This window comes from Botrytis porri, assembly GCF_014898465.1.
Source record: "Botrytis porri strain MUCL 3234 chromosome Unknown BPOR_007, whole genome shotgun sequence".
In the NCBI taxonomy this organism is placed as follows: domain Eukaryota; kingdom Fungi; phylum Ascomycota; class Leotiomycetes; order Helotiales; family Sclerotiniaceae; genus Botrytis; species Botrytis porri.
Genome location: NW_024066081.1, coordinates 1617836 through 1641671, shown reverse-complemented (window position 1 = coordinate 1641671; position 23836 = coordinate 1617836). Strand labels below are relative to the sequence as shown.

Sequence of the window (23836 nt, the reverse complement as noted above, 5' to 3'; positions counted from 1 at the left end):
ATTTGTTGCATCTATCGACAACATTTGCTACATTTATCTGATATTCAACGAGCCAGACATCTTGATTAACACCTCAATATTCGAAGTCGGCTACTGGCCCTCCCCATCAACCCGAGGAGAGCCTTAAGCTCAGATCTGCTGAAGACTTTTTTTGCGCTCTTCTGTTCAATATGAACACCCAGTTTTCTAAGCAAGGCTTTCTCCAACCCAACCCTGCAGAGTGGCCATAAAGATGAACCTCTACACCCAAATTAGAATGGAACTACCTGGATACTGAGCGATATTAACTCTTTGTCAAATTCTTGTCAAATGAAGTCTTCCAGGCGCTTGTGGGGGGCGAAATCTCTTGGCTTCTTAGGCGGTTGACAGCATATTTGCTATATCGTTGTCCTTAAGACCAGGTCTTCGTACGTAGCCTTCCAACATAGTGTCATCTTTGGGGGAAGACTTTCAGTCCTTCTCAAAAGTCGCGCACACTATACTCTTTATGCAACGTTTGCCGACGTTTTGAGCGTACTTGGCGGTGGTCTGTTGTCTGGCACATGTTTGACTTCTGGTTCATATTAAAAATCGTGGGATTGTTGGAGACTGTCACTGCCAGTGTGTTATTAGTATCTGTGACATTCGCTATTTGGATGATCTGCTGGTTTCTCATCCCGAATGGGTTCAGGGCTGTGAGGATGACCTTTCGAATTGTAAAGTTGGTACATGATGGGATGGATTGCATAATGTACAAAATCGACGTCCGGTTTCGTATTTCCTAACCATAGTCTCTACGATCTATCTGTGTACTTGCGTAAGTAGTTTACGGGTTCAGTTGTAAGAGATGCAGCAAATTTACCCACGTTGTATGTATGTATAATATGCTAGAGGAATTGACTCACTGTTGATTTTCATTGCTACATACTCAAAGTTTACTACTCTCCATCACACACGACCATAGACTGAAGAGAATTGGGCAATCTCTATGTTCTATTGAAACCTACACCTTCCCTAAAACAATTTACCAAACTGAACATAATAATGTTCACCAGTTTTTCGATTTTTAAATCTGATGTTGATTTTACTTATCAGGGTGGGGCGTTTATACATAGGTTACGGTAGCCTCTACGTCCTCTAATTGCTACCCTCTTGGTGAAAATAGGTGAACGTAGCCTACAATACATACAAGCGAATCCAACCACCTATTGTTGATGTCAATCTTTCTGCGTGATTTCTTCATCTCTATTCTATCTATTCTATTTTTACTTCTATCATCTACGTCTACATCGATCATTGTAGTATTATATCTACATTTTTCTCGTGCAATAATTCCTCTAACGTCTTTATATACTTCGTACAAAGGTCGGTGGTTACGGTTCCTCGGTATTTGCTGCTTGGGGACCCCCTGACACGGTCTGCATCGAGTCGGTGGTTACGGTTCCTCAGTATCTGCCGCTTGGGGACGCCCTGATACTTTCGGTGCCAAAGAGTCAAGGCTGCTCTCTTTTAGCCTGGGTGGGTGGGATACACACATAGTGTGGGATCATTCTTCCTAATACAATTGTTCTTTGTCGTCTTCATAGCTAATCACAATTATAGTGCACAATATGGCGGTTCCAATCGAAATACTTGGGCTGGAGAATCTCCTTACGGAGAGAGTATATATAAAGTGGGCTGATGAGGACGACTGTTGGACACTAGGTTCTTGCATGCCTGGCAACAAAAAAAATGTCGACATTATTATGAAAGTGGTCTGCAATTCTGAATCTAAACGACATGTTCATATACAGTTCTCAATTAAGGTTGCCATCAGGATTTCCGGCAAGCGTCATTACATGTATATGCTATTGGTTGTTCCACCACAAGGTGACTTTGAATATGCTTCAGAGGATCTTTCGATACAGAAGCTTAATGATTTATCTCTTCTTGATGCATCTGCTCTTCACGAAGCCGGTATAAGTAATTTAGAGCGTATTATTGTTTTAAATTTTGACATTCGATTTGCGGGATTTGTGGTTCAAAAAGATAAGGAATCTACAACTATCTGCCCCTTCAATAAAACCTCCAGCAAATTGATTCGTGCGATTAAGTCTTTATCTCTTATGAAGAAATTTAAGGTATATATTAGACCTAGCGATTATGCGCGACAACATTTGAAAGAAATTCGCGAGTGCTTGTATGATACAAGTGTAGAGGTTTGTGAATCTGATATGAGGAAGATATACTCTCAACAAGGCATTACACTAGTGAACTGGACGCACTTTAAACATAAGGAACCTCAGGATCAACCACCGCCACTATACACCGCCAATAATCCACAGAGGCCGACGGAAGTGCAGGTTCCCTGTTCACCATTGATCGCATACATAGATACAAAGTAATCACCCAGCATAGAGGAAGCTATTATTCCAGTAACACCGAGTCCTGTGCCGGTGTGCCACGGTATTTTCTCGCCTAGCTCTAAAGAACTATCGGATGTCGGAGAAGACTCGCACCTTGACAATAATTACAAGGAATCAGGACATATAGAAACATACCTTGACGTGGAGGTGAACTCGGATGAGGAATACCTCGCCGAGTCCAATGCTAGACGACTGGATGTAGAACACCAATTCGAGTCGAACGCTCGAGAACTGGATGAAGAATACCTCGCCGATATCCGAGAAACAAGCCAACAACTCAGACAAGACGCTACCTCGGAGGCTCTTGGGTTAGAATTTAGGGAGTGGTTGAATACAGCAGCAAAACTAATTCCAAATGTTCTAGAACATAGAGGACTGACTTCCAAATTACTTACTCTTGGTGAAAGTGTCCGTGAGTCTGATGTTGCAAAGTTCGATGCTATTAGACCCTGGTGCTCTGCGCTGTTGTTCTACGACCCGACAGATTCAAACAGCACCTCCGTGTTGCAAGATTCGACGCGTCGATTGCTTGTCTCAGATATGGTTGGGCTCATCAAGTCAATCAACACATTTCAACGTGGTGCTGAGATGACTTTTCTGATGGAACATTTTCTAAAACTAGGTAGTGCCGCTCGCGCAGGTAACAAGGAGCAGTAGACATGTTATAAAGTTGAATGTCAATTTCGGATATTGGTCGACGAGAAGAGTAGCAAGGGCTTGTCCAGGAAAAGGAATATCTCGGAAATTGATAGCAATGTGTATAAACGAACCAGAACAGCGGCGTGAATATCGAATGAATGTGTATCTATCATCAAACCCCCTTGGCCCATGTAGATAAACAGCAAGAGTAGGAAACTGAGCTGAACTCGAGTTACAATTGTCCGCGTTACTATTATTCGTGTTTGGGAATGATATAATTGTATGTACTGTACGGTAATGAGAAAACCTAAATCGGGAATGGTGTTTTCGGCTGGTGTTGCGCTGGAACGTGGAGAATTCGGCATCCCGTCCGCTCTGCCATACACGAGCTTCAGATGGGTTGATTAGTAGTTGCGTAAGTAACCACCAGCGGATCCCCACTGTTGTATGTTTTTGCTTTTTGGAAAGATGAGTCTCTTTTTGTCAATTGCCAAGAGGAAGAAGGATATGAACGATGAAGACAGCGGATGCTCGAGCTCTATTGCGCAACGGGAGGGAAAGCACTACCAATAGCCTATCTTTTACATACTATAAGGTCTTGAGGACGAAATGATCGGTAGCCACTTTAGTGGTCTCTACTATTATCATTATAAGTGCTTTTTGTCTTGTCCAAGTGGCAACACACACCCGGTTACTATGAAGAGTGCTCAAACAGTAGTCAGAAGCATTTTCTTCACATTTTTAGAGCTTCTGCAATAAATCTTTTGCAATTTACAAATGCAACTCCGACCCATTGTACGTTGCAACTTTCGTTTCAAATCTTATTAGTTATAATATTGACTAGTTAGGCCTTTCCATCTCGTCTTCTGGTTTTTATTGAATATTCCAACCCTATATCTTTCTCATGCAAGCGTTTCGTGTACTATCACCTAGCATGATACAATCTTGCTTGGATCATCACTTCTTTATGGCATAAGTTCTTCTATACACATCGTCCACATTCTCCAAATAGTATGTTCCAGGTACCAGGGAGTTTACATCGCCAAGAGGTCTGAAATCTTTAGCTCCGTATGCGTTCCTCCGGAGGGTACAAGCCTTTTGTCAAGTTAGCATATTATCCAAACAGACTGAAAACTAAAAACTCACCTCTTCGTACTCTTCGGGTGTCGCGGTGTGTCTTTGCTTGAGACGATCCATCAAATTGACTTTTTGGACCAGGTCGGTGAGATCACCGGTAATCTTCATGCCAAAAAGTGAGCTGGCAATTCCACTTCCAAACTAAATTGTGGATTCGGGTCAGTAAAATATCTTTAGGAGGTTAAAAAAATGGTGAATCTATCTACTCACACTGAACAAGCCGATCGTTTTGCCTTCTGCGGCTTTGAGATCTATGTTGTTTATCAAGCTCATGAGAGAGAAGTACAGACTCCCTGTGTACATGTTACCGCATAAAGAAGCCCCAGCAATGCACGGCTCAACACGCTTCTTGAACTCATCCTTTGTGATTTCTATAAGAGTCTTCTCTAGCGTCTTATCTTTGAGAGATTCCGAATAGCTCAACTTGCGGAGTTCATCGGGAATACCTTCCCATTCAGCATCATCAGTCGATAAAAGACAGTCGTTATACTTGAGTCAACCGAACGATTTAGAAACTAATTTGCAGTTTGGAGTATGGAATGCCATGTAATCGAAAAGTTCGAGAACTTTCTTGGGCACGCTATCAAGCTCATTGCCGTTGAGTTTGCTTCTAGCCTCAATTCGCTCACGAAGATTCTTGTGACATGCATCCAAAGCGCCGATGTAACAACCAATAGATTCATGGCCGTTCACAATAGGAAACTCGACTACATGCATCCAAAGCGCCGATGTAACAACCAATAGATTCATGGCCGTTCACAATAGGAAACTCGACTTTGGTATCCGGCTTGTAGAAATCATAAGCATGAGTCATGTAGACACCTTTTAAACCCGATTCGAGAGACAACAGTGCATTTGGACCAACAAGCATAGCAACACAACCAGCTCCTCCAGTTGGTCGAGAAGCGGCTTCTTTGTAGAGAGCTATATCGGATGCAACAACAATGGCATCTCGACCATCCCATGACCGAGACTCTACCCAGTTGACCGCATTGAATAGGGCATTCGTACCACCGTAACAGGCGTGAGTTGTGTCGATTCCTTCGAGACTTGTGTTACCATGTGGCTCGAAAAGAGTGGTAAGAACTGATTTGACAGATTTGGCTTTATCGATGGGTGATTCGGTTCCGACTTCAAGACGTCCAATTGATTTGGGGTCGATGTTGAATTTACGGAGGAGTGAAGAGACAGCCGTAAGAGCTAGAGAACAGACATCTGGAAAACCTTGTGAGAATCATATGATGCTTGGATTGGCCGATGGGTTTCAATGGTACGAACTTACCCTCTCTATCGGTACAAAAGTTCATATACTGAAGGCCCAATCCAATGGTATATTTGCCAGCCGAAACACCTTGATGTTGTTCAAACAATGTTTGATCCAGACACTTTTCTCATTCAGCATCGTGAAGTGACTTTCGTTGGAGTGCTTGAAAATTACCTGTGCTGGGACATAGATTTCCATGGCTTTAATTCCAACATTCTTCGGGTACGCCATTTTGTGACTATTTCAGCTGAAGAGATGCTTGTTCAAGGTAGATTGGAACTATAAAAGAGATGAAAGTGTATGAATTTGAAATCTAAGACTCGAGTAGCCTATATTAGTAGTCGCCGCTCTCACATAGCACTTCTTTCATTGAAGAGAGTTCTGACATTGGCTAAGCTTGAAATATTTAGGCGGGCATGAGGAGGCTTAGCGGTCGTTAGCGCTGACATTGATCTCGTGTCGATGCAGTATGTCTTTTCGGGTTTGGATCCGTTTTCACTTGCAACAAGATTTTGAGATATGCTACTATTGTCAAAGAGGCGAAAGTAGTATTTCAGTGTCTGCTTCATACGAGATTATAGATGAATGAACATAGAAAGACGGAGATGTGGCAGTAAATTGTGCTTTCTCTTCCGAGTCATCAATCTACTGAGGATACCACTGGAAACCCAAATTCAGTCCATCCAAAATTTCTCTCCCACTTTGCTAGAGAATATCATATACAGCCTTTACTTGCTGCCAACTTCTGTTTGCACTAGGCTGCGCAACGGGTACCCGCGGGGCGGATAATGGCCTCGACAGATAATCCGCAGATAATCCGTCTATAGAGCGGATAATTCAGAATCTGGATGGATAACCTGTGGGACAGGTACAAATTACCCGCGAATATCCACCTATCTATATATTGTATAACTATTTATAATCTTTCATAATATTGGTATAATTTTATAATTAATTTAGGAATAGCTTTATATTTTAAGCGAAAAAAGCGGAGATTCTCCGCTTTTTTTAGAGAATCTATATATCCATGAATTATTTACAAATAATCCACAAATTATTCATAGATAACCCATATATCCACAAATAATCCATCTATTTGTGAGTGAATGGATTATCTACAGATAATCTGCAGATTATTTGTACAGAGCAAATAATTTTAAAGCTTCAATAGATAATCCGTAGAGCAAGTAAAACCTCTGATGGATAACCTGTGGAGCGGATTATCCGCAAATAATCCACAGATACAGATAATTTGTGCGCAGCCTAGTTTGCACTGCCTTCTGCACTATACTTTGGAACCAAATCGTACACCGCACGAGATGAATATCCATATCTTAGCACGTCACAACATCTATGAACTGTTTCATGGGCCTAGCTTACTACTTATCTCCCGAGAGTACCAAACGACCGGATGAGCGGGACGGGTTGTGTTTTGTCACACATAGCAAAAGGATTTTGCTAACCATGAACTTCTTCAAAAGCCAACCGTTCCCCAGCCTTTGAACAATCCCTGATCCGCTGAACCATCTCATAAATATTGTGAAATAAAGTCGTATGACGACGCGATATACTCAAGGGTCAAATAATCCCTGGTCTGCTGAAAGATGAAACTTAAGTGGGGTGTTTATCCGAACCCCAGCCCCATATAATAAAAGGGGAAGCTAGCCCCGTCATCTTCGCTCCCTTGAAGAAGAAATCATGGAAGTGTGAACCAGTAAATAAAGATCTGTTTTGCATGTTTCCAATCATTTTTGAGACTTCTTGAATGACTCGATAGATCTCGGTCTTTATGGATTCATTTAGACTCGACACGAATTGGAATTCTAAGGCTGTCTTTATTGTTGAGGTGAAAAGGTTGCAGGAATAGCTCATTTTAAGCACCGAAAATAGAACTGCAATTGTGCAAAATCAGATCAGATTAACCCATCGAAGTCGCATTTAGCAGCTGATATTATTACTGCTCATCTTATATTCTCCAAGCAAATACATGAAATAATTGCACACAGAGGAGTAGTTCACCAAAGAATATGCCTAAGATACAGCCATAGTAAGACTGAAATATACCCCTTCATGCTCACAATAGAGTTCTCTGATAATCTAATTTCTTTCGTCGTCAGTGAAGAGCCCTCTCCATGTCCCAGCTACGCAAGACAAGTAAATAGCTTCAAAAACCTTCCTTGAACTTCAAACGCTTGGGAAGTCAATCATACTCCAGGCAATTATTTTGTTTTCGAACTATACTTCTGTGGGCTGTCTGAATATTCTTAATAAGCTTTGGTAATAATTGAGTCAATCTAGTCCAGTGTCCCGAGAAACACGTAATGCTCATTTGTAGGTTCATCTGGAGAGAGCTTAAATTTTTTGTATGCTTTCTTTTAGTGACGTGAAATGATAACATTGACAGTCAAGAGTATGGAGACGGCGATGAGACTAATCGAAAAGAAGATAAAACAGAGCCGAGAAAGCATAGTCAAATGACATATACTGTATGAAATAGCAGTCCATCGTAGAGAATCTTTCTCAAGTCTAGAATTGTTTGATTTACAAATTGATATGGAATGCCCCACAGTTTATTTCTCAACAATATACATACCTACGCATGCGTCCTTACATCTTCGGATCACAAGGATGTATTTTAAATAACATGAGATTTTTCAGAGCAATTGAACTCTGGACAGATGAGACAATCTCTACTGGTTTGAGAGTGCTGCTGAAGCTGGAGATGACTAGACTATCGCTGTATGCACTCATGGTAATTGCGATGAGTTTGCTTCAGTCTCGTTTCCACATCACACTTCGCATGTAGTATACGTTTTACCTAAACCATACTTTCTACCTATCTTTGTTTGGTGTTTGATATCAACATGCTGCATTAGATTACGTGACTAGACGACCCCGTCATACAATTTGAGAAAGACCCGCGTGATCCAGGAAATGAAAGAAACAGATGGACATTTCCGATTGTCAAATACCCATCCAAACACACATACATACACACTAAACAAACCCATTTAGATGAAATCCATTGTGCAGATAAATAGAGAAAAATGGAGATGGATAGAATCGAACAACCGCCTCATCTTCTAAAGGTGAAGTCACTACTCACAAGAGTTGCTTGAAAAGCACATACTTATGAGTTGTCCGAAAGACGTGCAACTTGGCTCGAAAAGCCCACTTCATGACATTGACATGTGTTTTACCACTGGACATATCTCCAACTTATATTGACTTTCTCGTGAAAAGTCTAGAAGCCTCGACTTGAATAGCGCAGAAGCAAAAAATCAACCATCATCTGTTTAGACATACAAATGCTCGGCACCTTAGTATCATCAAAAATAACAATAGAGATGGATACAATCGAACTGCCGTCACCTGTACTCACAGCAGGGTCAGGACCCGAGCATCCCGAGAGACTACGCTGGCTCATCCGACCCAAACTATATGTCAGATGTCTTAACCACTGGACCACATCCCCTTCACCTTTGATGCATATCCTTGGCTTGTGTAATCCTATACAACTTGATGGCTTATATCCAAAATAAAGGAGAAAGGGAAAGAATGAAGCACTCCATCCATGGGTCTGTTAACTTACCTTCGAGGGCAAACAAAACCGGTAGCCACCCAATCCCCATTCTCAACTCCTCCTCCTCCACATTCTACCCCTCACCCCCTTCTTTATTCTTCCACTTTCTATCCTTAAATCCACACCAACATTCAGTTCTAGAAGAGAGAGAAAGAAAATAGAGATGGATAGATTCGAGCTACCGTTAAATGAGCTCACGGCAAATCTTAGGGAATCATCCCGAGTCGCTGGTGCGCCTTCGGCCTCCCTACCCTAGGATTTAACTTCGAGTCAGATGTCTTATCCACTAGACCACATCTCCTGTCCGAATCTATTTGATATGTTGAATGTTCATAAAGTGCATGTAATATCCAAGCAACAGTTCCTGGGATTCTTTCACGCCACTAGTAGAAGATTCTACCTTGAATTGTCGCGGTTTTACAAGCCCATCAGTCTAGATCTCTTGGTTAAGCGAGTGTGACCTAAACACCTAGCTTGGTGTTGTGATGGGGCTTACGATTTTAAGAATATTGAGGTCAAGACAAAAGCTGTTGTGATTTGGTTAATTTTGTCAAAAGTACGTAAAAGGTTACAGATAGACCTTAATTATGTATCTTGGGGGGGGAAAGTTCAACTTTGAGTGGAATTTCAAGTTTTAGAACTACAAGTCCTCCTAAAAGATCTTACCATAGAATAAGATAAAAAGGCATCCTCACCCCCTCAACCAAAGTATACTTACTTTTCTCGCTTATCAAGAAGAGATCAAGTCTCGCCATTCCCAAGCCTCGCTCCCCTTTCTCAACCCAACTGTCAAGGACAATAGTCTAAAAATATATGATATTAGAAACTCGCTAATGACTACCTACATAAGAATCAATTCGTTGATTTAGATTCTGCATATAATATACCAAACGGGACAAGATACCTAGCAAATCCTCAAATTCACGAAAACACCATTGAGGATCATTGAGGATGTAGAGGCATTTGTCGCGGATACCACCACTTGGCGTTGTTGTGAATTGCACAGCCGCCGCAATTGACTCAGTAGCCATAACAAACTCGTATAGTTATTATCAGATGATATAGATGAAGTTATACTATTATACTAAGCAAGTGTCGTATATTGATACTTCAAAGATTTTTCTGTGTCTACAAATAATCCTCCCTATTGATCTGTGAGTATACATACATGTTTGAATAGGGCGAAGTATCCTGAGTTATAAGTGGTCCTGTGAGTTTCTTTCTCTTCAGTGTGTACCTAGCGAAACCCTCGTCTTTTTTGTGACATTTACCAAATATAGCAAGTGCTTCTTCATTTTCTACGGGCGAAGTGGATGTGTCCCACCCAAGACTCTCCATGAATTCCGTCTCGAGGGCACGTTTATATGTCAATCCTTTCCAAACCACCTCCACTGAATGCTTCAAAGAGTGACTGGAATGAAGCTCTAGAAACTTTTCTGTCAAGTTTGGCAGCTCCATGCTGTACGAGCCGTGTTCTGGTAATAGCTCATCCGGCTCAACAGGATCGGTTCCTCCACCGGGATAAAATCTACCAGTTCGCATGATAACAGCAGCTTTCTTGTTAGAGGCGCGCTGTCCTAACAATACACAAACTTCTTCCACGATCGGGTTGATATTGTCGACGCAGCCATATTTGAAACCATCTATGGGGGTGGCAAAGTATGGATGCCTAAGGTAGATTTCTTACATTTGAAAACTTCGAAGGATGGTGGATACGCTCTCCACAGCGGTTTTGCCACACACCTTCAGAAATGCGAGAGAATTTCGATTGTCAGGACCAATAATTTCAGCCAATGAACTACAGGATCCCAATTATAGTCTCCCTCGAAAGAAAATGTATTCTTGTTGTAGAAAACTATGGCTGCTTCATGGCTCACCACCTCGCTACAGAACAAGAGGTCGGTGGTGAGAGTAGAGAGGCTAGTGGATGTCTCCTCGTGGCTAACGGCTCGCCATATTAAACGTGAAGTAGGCTCGCCCGACTAAATTCGTTGTGTCCCCTTGTATATGGGCAAGATCTCGTGTTTCAGCTTGCCTTTCCAGACAACAACAAGTGATGTTGATACCAGCGCATAATGGTAGATGCTATCACGGATCTCTCTTGGAAGCGAAAAGAATGTGAGAGGGGGAAGGAGTATGACGAGGTGGACCAGGGTAATTCAAACTGGGAGCAATATGTGGTACCAATTCTTTGCAGCAATTTTGCTCCATGATATTGCAGTTGAATCTACGATATAAACTCACAGATCAACTTTTAGATGGATCGAGACACAGCTCGAAATGTAGCTGGGAAGTCATGTTAGCACCTACTGAGCCGTATAATAAATAATAAATAATAAATAATATCAGTGGGTCTTACTTTAAGAGCACGGTCCACCCGACTGTCACCCTTGAGGCTTGCAGCCCTGGTACCCCTGAAAATCGATCTAAAAGAACAGTCCACCAAGCTTCGAAAAGGGTACGAAACTAATCTGGTAGCGAAACCAACCTAGTCTCGAATGATCGGTAAATATTATTTATCCAGTGTCTCCAGATCAAAACACCTTTTATCTACAACACCACGCCACCACCTTCCTTATTCAAAAAAGTTGTTCAGAGTGGCATAACAACAATTTACTTCATCATGCCGCCAGTAGCTACTTCGACAATTACAACCTCGGGATCACCCACCCCACGATTAAGAACCAATGGAGCAGGAGATGTTTCGGAAAAGAATGAAGATGCCCCTCCACGACAAGAGATCGATGTGAAAGATCATGATTTCTTTTGGACTTATACCGAGGAACCTCATCGAAGCAGACGTTTAGCTATTATCAAAGCTCATCCTGAGGTACTTATCTATCTCAATTTCCCATTCTCATCCCTCAATCAAGAATATATACTAATCACTCTCAACAGGTAACCAAACTTTGCGGGCCTGAGCCCCTCACGAAATATGTTGTTCTCCTTGTCGTATCAATCCAAATCCTTTGCGCCTACCTCCTCCGCAATACACCTTTCTTCTCCTGGAAATTCTTCCTCACTGCCTACATCATTGGCGCAACCGCGAATCAAAATCTATTCCTCGCCATCCACGAAATATCCCACAATTTGGCATTTCGAAACCCGACCTTAAATCGGGCACTGGCGATTTTCGCAAACCTCCCTATTGGAATTCCTTATTCTGCTTCTTTTAGAGTACGTTTACATTTACTTAAACTTTCTGATTTCCCTAAAACTAACAAATCCCAGCCATACCATCTCACCCACCACAAATCCCTCGGCGTCGACGGTCTCGACACCGATCTCCCCACCCGCTTCGAAGCCCTGTTCCTCGATTCCCTCCTCGGCAAAGCTTTCTTCTGCACCTTCCAAATCCTCTTCTACGCCATCCGTCCCATCTTCGTCTACGCCGTCCCCTTCACCTCCATCCACATCATCAACATTCTCGTGCAAGTCGTCTTCGACATCCTCCTCGTAAAATCAACCAATTCTTACAACTCCCTCTACTACCTCATCCTCTCCGCCTTTTTGGCCGGTTCCCTCCACCCCTGCGCCGGTCACTTTATCGCCGAACACTACGTTTTCGAGCGTCAGCCCCTCGCAGCCCGCGATCCAAAAACCGGCGTCGAAATCCCAGAGACGTTTTCTTATTACGGTCCTCTCAACTTTTTCACCTACAATGTCGGACTCCATAATGAACATCATGATTTCCCCGCTGTTCCTTGGACACGTTTACCCGCGCTTCATGAGATAGCCAAGGAGTTTTATGCAGAGTTGCCCAGACATGAGAGTTGGATCTATGTGATATGGCAATTTGTTTGGGATAAGGAGGTCGGAATGACGTGTAGAGTCAAGAGGAAGGAAGGAGGAAGAAAAGTCGGAGGTTGGACTCAGCAGGAGATCCAGGCTTAGATTTCGTCTTTTATTTCTTTTAGATGTTAGATGGGCTGAGATTCGAGTTTTAGAGGATTCCTTCTACGAGTGGAAGGAGGGACATAATGCTTGATTTGAATTTGTATATACGATTATGAGATGATTATGAGATCAGATGAGATAAAATTAGTTATAGAATGCATTTTTCGACGAACATGTGTATACATTTCTTCAAATAGTTATGCACAGTACACATGATATCAATTGTCACTTCTGCAATTGTCTTTTACAATTTAACCGAGATTTTGTACCTTGCCTCACCAACTACCTACTATGTATGAAACGTAACTCGCGATGATTCCAGCATTTTATTGCCCACTTGCTCTCTCGCTACATACATCCGATACCATATTACTGATTTAGTTCATTCCAGCATAGCCCAGCCCAGTCCAGCCAGATCAAGGTCTTCTGGTCTCTCCCTCATCTCTCTTTCCTTCACCCATATTTTTTGGACGAACACATATGTAGAAGCCCCCACACACCGCAACAAAAGAAAGAAAACGTAAAGGAAAAGTAAACTTTGTCAAAAGGCTGAACTCGTCGGAAAAAAAAGCAATAGAATACAAGTGGTACATTCGTAATGCAAAAGCTGTAGCGAGAGGAAATCGAGAAAGAAAAGAAAATCAACAGCAAGGAAATATAAAGTTTTGGAGGAATCGTCGTAAAATTAGAGGGATCTTCTCTTGAACTATACTTTCACAAAAGTGCAAGAAGAAGAACGAGGTCTAGAACCCAAGAAACCAGTACCTAAGAGTAACAGCACCCGAGAGCACCAGAAAGACACCCAATATTGATTATTTCGCTTCGTGTCTGTCCTCTTATACAATAATGGAAGAGAGGGGTGCAGCGCTATAACTCATCAAAGCCAGAAACCACAACCCAAAATTCAGAATGCGAGCAAACAAGCACACCCAACTTTAGATTAAAAGAACAGGTATGCAAGTAAGAAGCTAAGCAAACAGAGAGCTGCGACGATTTGTACAGGTACACCTTCTACACCTTGCAACTTGGTAGCCATTTCATTGACCGTCTCATTTGAGGTTTCCCCATTTGCCACTTTTCTCATTCTCATACCACCTTGTTCGGCGTAGGATGCGATAGTTTTCTTCGCTTCGATGAGCTGGGCTTGGAGTTCTTCAACGGAGGTAGGCATTCCGGTTGGGGCGGTGACTGCGGATGCATTACTTTCTCTGCTGCTGCTAGCTGCGGGGTTGAATGCAGAAGAGCGAGCGTCGCCGAGGTTGCGAGTGCCAATTGGCTCGTCATTGATACTGACGGAGGGGGCTGGGCCTGAGTTTCCTGGTACAACACGATTTGCTGCAGGGGTGAAGTGTTCTTCGGGAGAGACTGATCGATAGGCTGGAGGGGCAGTGTCTGGGGTTGAAAGCTAGAGATGTTGGTGTTAGTCAATTCCGTTTCCTCGGGATTGGTACACGAGGAACTAGAACATACCGCACTATTTCCTCCATTAACACCATTTCTCGAAGGTGTATTGGCTGCTACTCCTGTCGACTTTGGTGGGAGGAAAACGACTCGAATCTTTTTCTCTTGGATATCCTTCTTATCTGCTCGGTCGACATGCTGTATGAAATACAGTTAGCGTAAGTTTGTGTGAGGGAACGTCCCTATAGATTATATATCGTGGGTACTGTACGTTTGAGGGCGAATCGACAAACTCCTTATCTGGTGTGATCTCAACAGACTGAACTAAGAATTTATCTCTGCACTTCGCATCGAGAGGTGGCTCATCCTTCATTGCCTGTAAGAGAACTATGCCAGCAAGATTAGCCCGAGCCACGTACTGTTTGCCATCCTAATCGGCGCATACCAGTGACATCTATGCTTCTTCCCGGCTCCAATTTACCAGAGTTTGGCCGCACGCAGTATCTGTTCGCAAAGTATTAGAACGATATTTCGAAGGTGTGAGATGAAGTAGAACCAACTGTTTGGGCGCAGTGGTCTTGACCTGTTGAAAATAAACCACATTAGCATTTCTGGAACGGCCAACGACACAGCAGCGGAATTCCCTACCTTGAAACCGACAGGAGTACGATTAGGATTTCTGATTCTCAATGTTTGCGACACCTCTGTGGTAAAAGGACCTGCCACATGTTAGAATTCCCCATCTCGTGTCTTTCCTTTCGTCGGAGTAGAATAATTTATGATAGCGTACGGTGAAAGCCAAGCTCTTGCGAATCGATTTCGACGGACATGATGGGCGTATTAGTATTGTTGGATCAAAGTATTCAAAGTGTTTGTGAGGTTGTGGAATTGTGGGATTAAGCCAGAATAATATTTGTATTTGGCAAGTTGAGGAATTATTTATTAGGATGGGGTGGGTTGTGTTTCGCTCGAGGTGGTTGATCTGTAATGACGAGGGTCCGAGAGTGACAAAGAAGGTGATGGATGGGTGGTCGTTTGTCATTCCCTGTGGGATTATTGCGGCCAATACATATGATGATGCATATGATACATACGATACATACGATACATATAGGTAGACGGGTAGATGGACAGATGAGTTAGAGTCGTAAGTAAGTAAGTATGTATATGTGTATGTATATAAGGGGTGAATTATTATGATCATTTGATTAGTTTGATTACCACCAGCGACCTATGATTATACTGGATTGACAGGATTGACCATTATTATACCTGGTTTCACATTATTTTCATGAATTTTGCTATTCCTGTCGATCCAACTTCCAATGTCTTCCATCGATAGTCTAAGTGAGGTGGGCAAATGAACGTACATAGACTCGAGAGGGAGTAATAAGTACACTGACCGGAGATGAACAGCTGGACTATTCGGCGATGAACTCCTGTAGTGGATTATATATATACCTACTCGGTAGCTATCCAGAGAAGTGTGCGCGTATATGTGTATGTGTGTGTTTATACGAGTAGGTGGAAATCTAACGTCATTCCAAGATCCATATCTAATCAATCAATTTTATCCTTTATAGCCTTTGTGCTATTTGAGCATTCTGTCACATTCCGGGTTGTGGAGGCGTATAGGTGTACGGACTACGAAGTACCTATAGCTAGGTAGATAGATATCAAGTGTATATAAGTTATATCTAGAACATTCAACTAATCCATTCCATACCTTATTTCTACCTGGCTTGGAAGCCGTTTTATGATCATTGAAAGAATTCCAGTCAATTAATCAATCAATTAATTAGATATCGATTACATTCACCCCATATTTAGTGCTTTCTAGTACGGCCCACCCATCATTATATTACTGTATCCCGCACAACCCTGAGCTCTTGCATCTCGTCATCATAATACTCGACATAATATTTTCGACTCTTTAGAAAGACACAACTTCCACACAATCAACTTACAATAAACCAACAACCCCGGAATACTAAGTAAAGATGTCTACACCAAGTGATCTTCAACAACTGCTCGACATGGGTTTCGACAAGGAAAAGGCCGAGATTGCAGTCAAGAAGACGGGCGGATGTATGTATAAATTCCAACTTGCATATCCCTTGTACATGATTTATATGAGCCCGCATACTGACTATTTACTACAGTGAACGGAGCTTTACAATGGCTCGAGGATAACCAAGATAAAAGCATCGAGGAAATCCGAACCGCAGAAGCTGCTGCAGCACCAGATTCCGACGAAACGAATCCCAACATCGAGCCAGCGCCACTCAAGGATGGGGAAGAAGCTAAGTCGATGGTCTGCACCGATTGTGGCAAGAAGTTCCGGTCCATGATGCAGGTCCAGTTCCACGCTGAGAAGACGTAAGATCTACCAACTATAGCTTTTCATACGAGCATCTGCTAATACGATTACATAGTCAACATGAGAACTTCGAACAGTCGACTGAAGAAATTGCCCCTCTCACCGAAGAAGAGAAGCAACAGAAGCTCGTAGAGCTCCGCGAGAAGGCAAAAGAAAAGAGGGCAAAGCAGGCCATTGTCGACAGAGAGGAGGCCAAGCGCAATGAGGTTCGTTTTTTTACAATTCCTAAATATATCTCGACTCCACAACTGCCCCTCTACATCCACATCTATCTGCCCCGCATTACACTAATATGTTATTCTCCACAGCAAATTCGCATGAAGTCCACAAAGGAAGTCTCGGATGCCAAAGAGAAGCTCGCAAAGGACCAACAGATCAAGGAGGCACAAGCCAAACGTGCCGAGAAAGCCGCTGATGTTCAAGCCAAGAAGCGCATCCAAGAGAAGATCGCCGCCGATAAGGAGGAACGTCGCTTGAAGGCCGAAGCTGCCAAAGCTCTTCGCGAAGGCCGTGCTCCCCCAGTACCAGCAGCTGCACCAGTAGCGGCGCCAGCAGCTTCATCTGGCGCCCCAAAAGTTCACACAGAATCTCGATTGAGATTACAAACAGCTACTGGGGTCATGACAAAGACCTACCCGGTCGACACCACCCTCTTTGAAATCTCACAGCAACTCGAGGCCGAGCTCGGTTCGGTGACTAGTTTCACCATGACCTACCCAAAGAAGACCTTTGAAGGTCCAGTCGATTTCGGGAAAACTTTGAAGGAGGCTGGGTTGATTCCTTCTGCTGTACTGATCGTTAAATAAAGGCCAGACTGGAAGAGGGCATTGGGGAGAGGTTGGGGGCGGTCATACATCGAAAACATGCATGGTTGGTGTTTGGGCGTGATGGCGTTGGTCGATTATATGTAGAGTTCGTCAAAGAAACTATTCTTCCTTTGGAGCATATTTTATACATAACACACTGGGCACCTTGTGAGTCAAAAAGCAAGCGGAATTTGAATATCGGCGAGCATTTTCAGTACTTCATTGCCTTGAATTTATCTGAAATGATCTTGTGGATGACATTGTGCATGTTGACAAATACAAATTTGCCTTGTTATCATCAAGCTTACTACCGCACTTAAGTGCTGGTATTGGCATAACCGAATTCCACCCCCTTGTCGCGCTCGGTAAGAGTTATTTCAGCCTTATCAATCCCCATTCATATCTACAACAAGTGAGCATGAGAATAAAACGTTCATAATCGATCAGTCAGACTAAGCACCTATAACATGATATGAATTCTGCAAATAAACATGCCCTATGATATCTTAAAGCACTTTCAACAGCACAACCTAATGAATCCATAATTTAGCCATGATCGGCTACCAACAAGCAAGTGAGCGCAAAAGTGTGCTTGCCCAATGTACAAGAATACCCAGCGAACTCCATATATAGACAAATCCCGTCATTATGAAAAGTGCCTTGCTGGGCATGTCCACTCCATTCCTTTCCAGCCCATCCTTCGACCCATCATAACGCCTCTGTTACCAATCAACTGCTATTTTCATCATCACATCCTCAGCTCCATCGATGCCTCATATACGTGTTTCGTCCTACTACAGCTGTATGTACTTCGAAATCTACATCCCATTCAACCTCTGTCTCTTCGCATCCCCATTCCCATGCTCATCCCCCGCCATTCCACTCCCATTCGTCTGTAGATCCATTAGCGGAGCTCTATTCGCTTCCGGCATCGGCCTTTTCATCATCGTAGGCGGTTTATAACTATTCCTATTACCCATATTCATCGGACTCGGGCTACCAGGCGCACCAATTCTTCTCGTGGTATCTAATTGTGGATTTCCCAAATTCATATTCCCATTTCCAGCGACAACTGGACGAGAAGCTGGCTGCGCTTGTGGTGGACCAGTAGTAGGAGCTTGAGCCTGAGACGCAGGAATGGGTTTCAAGTCGCGAGAAAGTGGTTTGGAGGATCTTTGATCAACGCCTGGGGTACGCCGGATAGATGGGGATTCGAGGTTGGGGTTGAAAGCAGGGAGGTTGAGGTTCGCAGGGGGGGCTTGGGAGGGTGTGTGTTCTTGGGGTAGGAGAGATGCAGCGCGAGCAGAAGTAAAACCAGCCCCTGGTGGGGGCATTTCATCGGTTATGTCATTGTTGCGAGATGGAGATGGGGGACCGGATGCTGTTTGGGGTTGAGGTTGAGGTCTATTGGGCTGGTTTAAAACGCGGCCAGGAAATGCGTTAACAAGGTTAGTAGGACGGTTTGGTTGGACTAAGTCTTGAGGAGCGCGAACAATAGGTCCTGTTGCGCTAATAGATCTTGCGAGACCTGCATTGGGTGTTCTTGGTGCCGGTGGAGGATGACTATTGCGAGTGATGATTGGTTCACCAGCTTCTGGTGGTCGATTTGGTTGAACTAACGGACCACTCTTGATTATTGGAACTGGAGGTCCCGAGGGGCCAGAAGTGCGACTCTGGTTTGGTGGCCCTGTATTCCCCGAGGGCGCATTGTTACTGTTTCTGGCATTGTTGAAATGGTGTGAACCAGTTCGTGGGGGAGGAAGTGCGACTTCATCTGGGTGAGCATTGGGATCTGCAACGTTGAAATCGGCATCGTCGAAATCTGGAAATCATCAGCAATAATCTATTTTACGTAATTAGTATCCTTTATACCTCCGAACTCATCGTCTCCTATCAATGTGTCATCGCCTAATTCGATCGTCAGTTGTGTATTTCGCCACCACATTTTCAAAACATACCTGATAAGCTTGTACTCGTCGGTCCAGGACCCTGAGCCTTTTCCGCGACCTTTGGTGCATCAATCTCTTTCTTCGCGACTACTTGTGGAGTAAACGTTGAGTGTCTGTGTAGATTCTCGACATCCCACTTGACAGGTTGGACCTTAATCTTCGTAACCTTGGCCAGATAATCCTTATCATAGATGCAATTACCCAACACATTCCCGAAATTTCTCAATGCCCTCTTCAACCCATCCGTGGTCCCCTCCTTTTTTGCCTTCTCGAACGCCGCCGCCTTGCCTTTACAATTCTCAATATGTCCATACCCCACATCTTCATGAAAAGTACCATCCTTCAACGTAACTCTAACAATGACCGAGAGTCCTAAACTAACTTTCAAAGTCGTAGCATTTTCATCCACAAAGTCTACTTGTGTCTCGATGATCTGACTCGACCAGCCATTGAATCCGAATACCTCGTTGGCAAGCTGAATACATTTCTCCGCTGTGATATAATGTACCTTATGTCCCGACGGTCCTGCTCGCGATGAGATATATTCGGGCCCTAGTTGCTTCTCTAGTCTACTTTGTAATGTAGCAATTTCTTGTGCTGTGTATTCTGATATGCGCGGTTTAACCTCTTCGAATGGGTTCGCGATCGCTCGTCCACCATGCTGTTCGCCTGGACTGAGAATTGTTAGTTGTTACGGCGAGATACTCCATCAAAGATACGTACGCAGGCATTATGATAATTAAAGCTCAGCAATCGTTTACTTGTCAAACTTCATAGGGGCTGGAAAGTGAATTGACTATGGTGTTATGTCGCGACAAAATTAGTAGTGTATTGTATTGTTGATGATGGCGACGGAGCTCAAAGTCGCGTCATACATCATTAATACACGCTAAATCCACGGTGTCACGTGTAGATAAATGATGCGGTTGGCAATTGGCTCTCACGGTCATATTAAATAATAAAAATTTGGAATTTCAGATTGTTATGGTATTGAATGGTCTCAAAATACTGACCATTCTCCCTATGTTACTAAAGTGCAAATGTCAAATGAATTACGCCTATTGGAATTATTGCCACCACCAAAGTTTCCTCCACAAACGTACAAATGAAAAAACCCTATTCCTCAAGTACCATAACTCCCCAACCATGCTTCCAGATGGACAGTGAAAGGAAAATGGGAATCTTCGTAATCTTCGTGATTATTGCCGTTTGTCGATGACCATGATTAACACAAGACGCCTGTGCGGTGAAAGTCCCTCTAATGCCCCTAAGACTCATCGATCAATTGATATGACCTCCTCTATCCCATATGTACGAACACTCCCAGTATCAAAATGACCCGAACCAAGAAAATATGATTTGAGTCTACCAGCGAGCTCCTACTGGTACACTCTGATTAGCACCATAGCGACCTGAAAGGAGTTGATTGCGGATAGAATCTGGATCTCCAGAGCTACCTCCCATCCAACCAAGGTTTGTACCGAGTGCATCGACTGCCATCTGCATCTTTCCTCCGCTCTGATCATTATGCCTAGCAAGTCTTTGGTCCCATCCACCAGAATGAAGTTGGAATCCTCCCCCACGCTTGGAGGCTTCACTAATCACTAAAGCCCACGCCCTTGAAATTTCGTCATACGCATTGTCTTTGTGATGTTTATGAGACTGGCTATCCCAGTTCGGAAGATCATGAACAATTTTGGTGGCACTATCGAGGAAGCTGAGAGAAGTAGCGGTTTGGTGTTCGTTCGGTGGGAGGTAATGCGGTGTGAAATCGACTAAAGCATCAATAAGATTTGTGAGTTGTTGCTTCACTCGATCGTAGGCATAATCCGATCCAGGACTGCCGCCGTAAGGGAAAGCTTCTTGCAATTCGTTTTGATATTTGTGAAGGACGCCAAGAGTGGATTCTACAGATGGTCTGGGTGCTGAAGTGACAATTTCCGAGCCGATCTCTGGGTGTCTTTCGCATATGGTTTGGAGAACCGCTCTCAATGACTGAGCATCTAGGGTTTCGAGAAGACGGGGGAGGTTAAGAGGTCGGCCGGTAATTTCGTTGGCTCGAACTTTCTTGGAGGGTCGGGGGATTTGTCGTGTGGCCAGGGCGGGGCTATTGGTAGGAGAAATAGACATCTTGTCATCGAGTCCATCGTCATCGGCTTTTCGTTTTCGACTGCCCATTCTGAGGTTTGTGTGCGGAGAGACTATAAATCGTGGTCAATATTAAATGTGAGAATAGACCCAAAAGGGGGGTTCCTTACTTGGAGTATGAATGGGGTTACGGTGAGGTGATGAAAAGAACGACGCTTGAGTTGGAAGCAAAACGTTCATCTTCGCCGTAGAAAAAAAGTGATACAATTTTGCTTCCAGTCTGAGTGGCACTCTAATTACTGGCTTTTTCGAGAAGAATATTTGATGTATGAAAGACGCAGATTGCTTTCTTGAAGATGTAAGAAAGTAATCGAGGATCGTTGATGGATTCGGGTAACCAAAGACTACAAAATAGGCGCTATAATAGCTCCGACGCTAACACAATTACACAGCAGCAAAAATGAAGTGTTCCCAGTGTCAGCACAACATATAAAAAAATACCTCTGTGTAAAAAGAGTGTAATTGTGAAAGTTCCAAGGGTTAAGGTTTATATTGTGTTTGAGTATACTCCGTAATGTTGTATCATCACATTACATTTACAAGATATTTGATATAAGTTAGATACTAAGTGAGTTCACAAAGAGCCGTACTAAGCTGGTTAGTATCGATCCTAGTATCTACTAGATGGTTAACTGCCTACTCGAGTTCGTCTTCGTTCATCCATCCTATTCCAATTTCGATCATAAAAAAAGAAAAAGTCTTCATAAAGAAGCAGACGGGAGGCATACTCGAGAGAACCTGCAAGTTAGGCCTGTCTTCACACGTGCTGTGCAACCATTCGTCCCCACAAAATGGGCTGCAAAGAGCTGCAAGCAAGCAAGCATTTTAATCCGATATTACTCCAGCCTTTATGAGTGGTGCTTCTACTTCTAGCGTTCGCTTTCTTGGTATATCTACTAGGGAGGTGAGGTAAGGAATGAACTTGTCTTGTTGCATATGATGGCTAACTTACTACATGTACCGGTATTTACAATGTGAAATCTTAATCTATTCTAAGATCATCAGCTTCCTTCGAGTTCCTACTAATGGGATCATCACCTATTCTTGCACAGAGGAAGATCTACGGTACGATATTTACTAATTTTGGACCGATGACCACTCCTCCTGAATCAATTAATTCCATATAAGGTTATCTCATAGATTGATTAGCCACCACTACCTAGGTAGAGTCAGCAGCATGGGCTCAACGCTATTTTGTGGCTGATGGAATTCTTCGTTCTGAGGATGCACGACTTATAAGGATATTGGAAGATATATCTACTCGTACCAATCGATGGATTCAACTTTTGTGCTTTTTAGACAGGGTTCACTGTTAGTTAGGTGGTATATTTGCCACCCTTTCGATTTACGGTTAGACGGAAAAGGAGAGACCGAAAACTCATCTGAGTGGGCCTCCCAGACCTAGGTATATTCGAATTTCTCAAACATAAATCACTTCATTCGTCACTTCTACACCAACGTTACATGCAATAGAAGCAACCGGTGGACAATACGGTGCAAGGTGCACGCAGAAACCCATGAGAAAACAAGATAGGAAACATCGAGTCTAGAAGGTGCAGTAGTTGGCATTCCTTGCAAAAATTCTGTTTGCAAGGTTTTTGCAGATGCTACACTGCTTCGCGGTCAAGTATTGACTCTAAAAGCAGACATTTACAGAATCTGGAAACGTTCAACGTAGAGTCTGGAGACTCAATACTGAAGATCCTGATCGAAGAAGATAGCAATGAGCTGTCCTTTTCTCTCGTTTAAAAATCTCGCCTGTAGCAAATCCATCTTACCTTCACGAACCATCTTCTTGACCTTCTTGATCAAATCCTAAAATACGACCTCCTTGTAACCAGGTGTACCAAAATTGTCCTATCATACTTACAACCAATGCAATTGTGACACCAGCAGGTATCACAGCTACCGCCATACCCAAACCCTCATTCAGACTCTGATACCTCAGAGGGTGAAACCCTATACCCTTTTTATAGAGATAATGTGAATTCGCTCTATACATTAACATAGACCTACCCGTACACGAGGACCGCAAAAACAAAAGCTGCGGAGCTTGATTGATCGAGAATTGGGGCCCCCGTGAGATTGCCCTAGCATAGCGTGGGAATTTAGCAAGAAAACAAAATGAGGAGATAGACGACAAAATAGATCTCTGTTCTTACATGCAACGTCGTCCCATTCATCGTCGGTAATGAGCCTCAAAAGACAGCCATAACGTATCATCCCCTTCAAATTCCAAATCCATACC

The 23836-nt window shown here is 43.2% G+C and overlaps 9 protein-coding genes across 9 annotated transcripts; 3 read left to right on the top strand and 6 right to left on the bottom strand.

Annotated features, from left to right (window-relative positions):
* Nucleotides 1-1222: 1222 nt before the first annotated feature.
* Nucleotides 1223-3170, top strand: EAF01_005825 (uncharacterized protein; the record flags this gene model as incomplete). The annotated part of the gene is given in 4 exon segments (XM_038914079.1): nt 1223-1497; nt 1566-2359; nt 2372-3024; nt 3055-3170. The coding sequence occupies 3 exon segments, from the start codon at nt 1590-1592 to the stop codon at nt 3168-3170; spliced, it is 1539 nt and encodes a 512-aa protein (XP_038770528.1). The 5' UTR covers nt 1223-1497; nt 1566-1589.
* Nucleotides 3171-3980: 810 nt separating this feature from the next.
* On the bottom strand, nt 3981-5655 carry EAF01_005824 (uncharacterized protein; the record flags this gene model as incomplete). The annotated part of the gene is made up of 6 exons (XM_038914078.1): nt 3981-4118; nt 4170-4301; nt 4371-4606; nt 4872-5375; nt 5443-5545; nt 5599-5655. The coding sequence occupies 6 exons, from the start codon at nt 5653-5655 to the stop codon at nt 3981-3983; spliced, it is 1170 nt and encodes a 389-aa protein (XP_038770527.1).
* Nucleotides 5656-9588: 3933 nt separating this feature from the next.
* EAF01_005823 (uncharacterized protein) lies at nt 9589-10038 on the bottom strand (the record flags this gene model as incomplete). The annotated part of the gene is made up of 3 exons (XM_038914077.1): nt 9589-9659; nt 9726-9810; nt 9853-10038. The coding sequence occupies 3 exons, from the start codon at nt 10036-10038 to the stop codon at nt 9589-9591; spliced, it is 342 nt and encodes a 113-aa protein (XP_038770526.1).
* A 1457-nt stretch (nt 10039-11495) lies between these two features.
* EAF01_005822 (uncharacterized protein) lies at nt 11496-13090 on the top strand. The gene is made up of 3 exons (XM_038914076.1): nt 11496-11837; nt 11906-12184; nt 12239-13090. Exons 1-3 carry the CDS (start codon nt 11631-11633, stop codon nt 12899-12901), a joined length of 1149 nt encoding a protein of 382 aa, XP_038770525.1. The 5' UTR covers nt 11496-11630; the 3' UTR covers nt 12902-13090.
* A 46-nt stretch (nt 13091-13136) lies between these two features.
* On the bottom strand, nt 13137-15839 carry EAF01_005821 (uncharacterized protein). The gene is made up of 7 exons (XM_038914075.1): nt 15096-15839; nt 14954-15024; nt 14866-14888; nt 14751-14809; nt 14577-14692; nt 14375-14503; nt 13137-14309 (listed from the first exon to the last, which is right to left on the bottom strand). The coding sequence occupies exons 1-7, from the start codon at nt 15133-15135 to the stop codon at nt 13845-13847; spliced, it is 903 nt and encodes a 300-aa protein (XP_038770524.1). The 5' UTR covers nt 15136-15839; the 3' UTR covers nt 13137-13844.
* A 466-nt stretch (nt 15840-16305) lies between these two features.
* EAF01_005820 (uncharacterized protein) lies at nt 16306-17491 on the top strand (the record flags this gene model as incomplete). Its single annotated transcript, XM_038914074.1, has 4 exons — nt 16306-16393; nt 16468-16684; nt 16741-16891; nt 16994-17491. 4 exons carry the CDS (start codon nt 16306-16308, stop codon nt 17489-17491), a joined length of 954 nt encoding a protein of 317 aa, XP_038770523.1.
* Nucleotides 17492-17947: 456 nt separating this feature from the next.
* Nucleotides 17948-20254, bottom strand: EAF01_005819 (uncharacterized protein). The gene is made up of 4 exons (XM_038914073.1): nt 20164-20254; nt 19450-20114; nt 19364-19399; nt 17948-19313 (listed from the first exon to the last, which is right to left on the bottom strand). The coding sequence occupies exons 1-4, from the start codon at nt 20169-20171 to the stop codon at nt 18310-18312; spliced, it is 1713 nt and encodes a 570-aa protein (XP_038770522.1). The 5' UTR covers nt 20172-20254; the 3' UTR covers nt 17948-18309.
* Nucleotides 20255-20389: 135 nt separating this feature from the next.
* Nucleotides 20390-22081, bottom strand: EAF01_005818 (uncharacterized protein). Its single transcript, XM_038914072.1, has 2 exons — nt 21699-22081; nt 20390-21641 (listed from the first exon to the last, which is right to left on the bottom strand). The coding sequence occupies exons 1-2, from the start codon at nt 21766-21768 to the stop codon at nt 20806-20808; spliced, it is 906 nt and encodes a 301-aa protein (XP_038770521.1). The 5' UTR covers nt 21769-22081; the 3' UTR covers nt 20390-20805.
* A 1287-nt stretch (nt 22082-23368) lies between these two features.
* On the bottom strand, nt 23369-23771 carry EAF01_005817 (uncharacterized protein; the record flags this gene model as incomplete). Its single annotated transcript, XM_038914071.1, has 3 exons — nt 23369-23582; nt 23605-23678; nt 23751-23771. The coding sequence occupies 3 exons, from the start codon at nt 23769-23771 to the stop codon at nt 23369-23371; spliced, it is 309 nt and encodes a 102-aa protein (XP_038770520.1).
* Nucleotides 23772-23836: the final 65 nt, after the last annotated feature.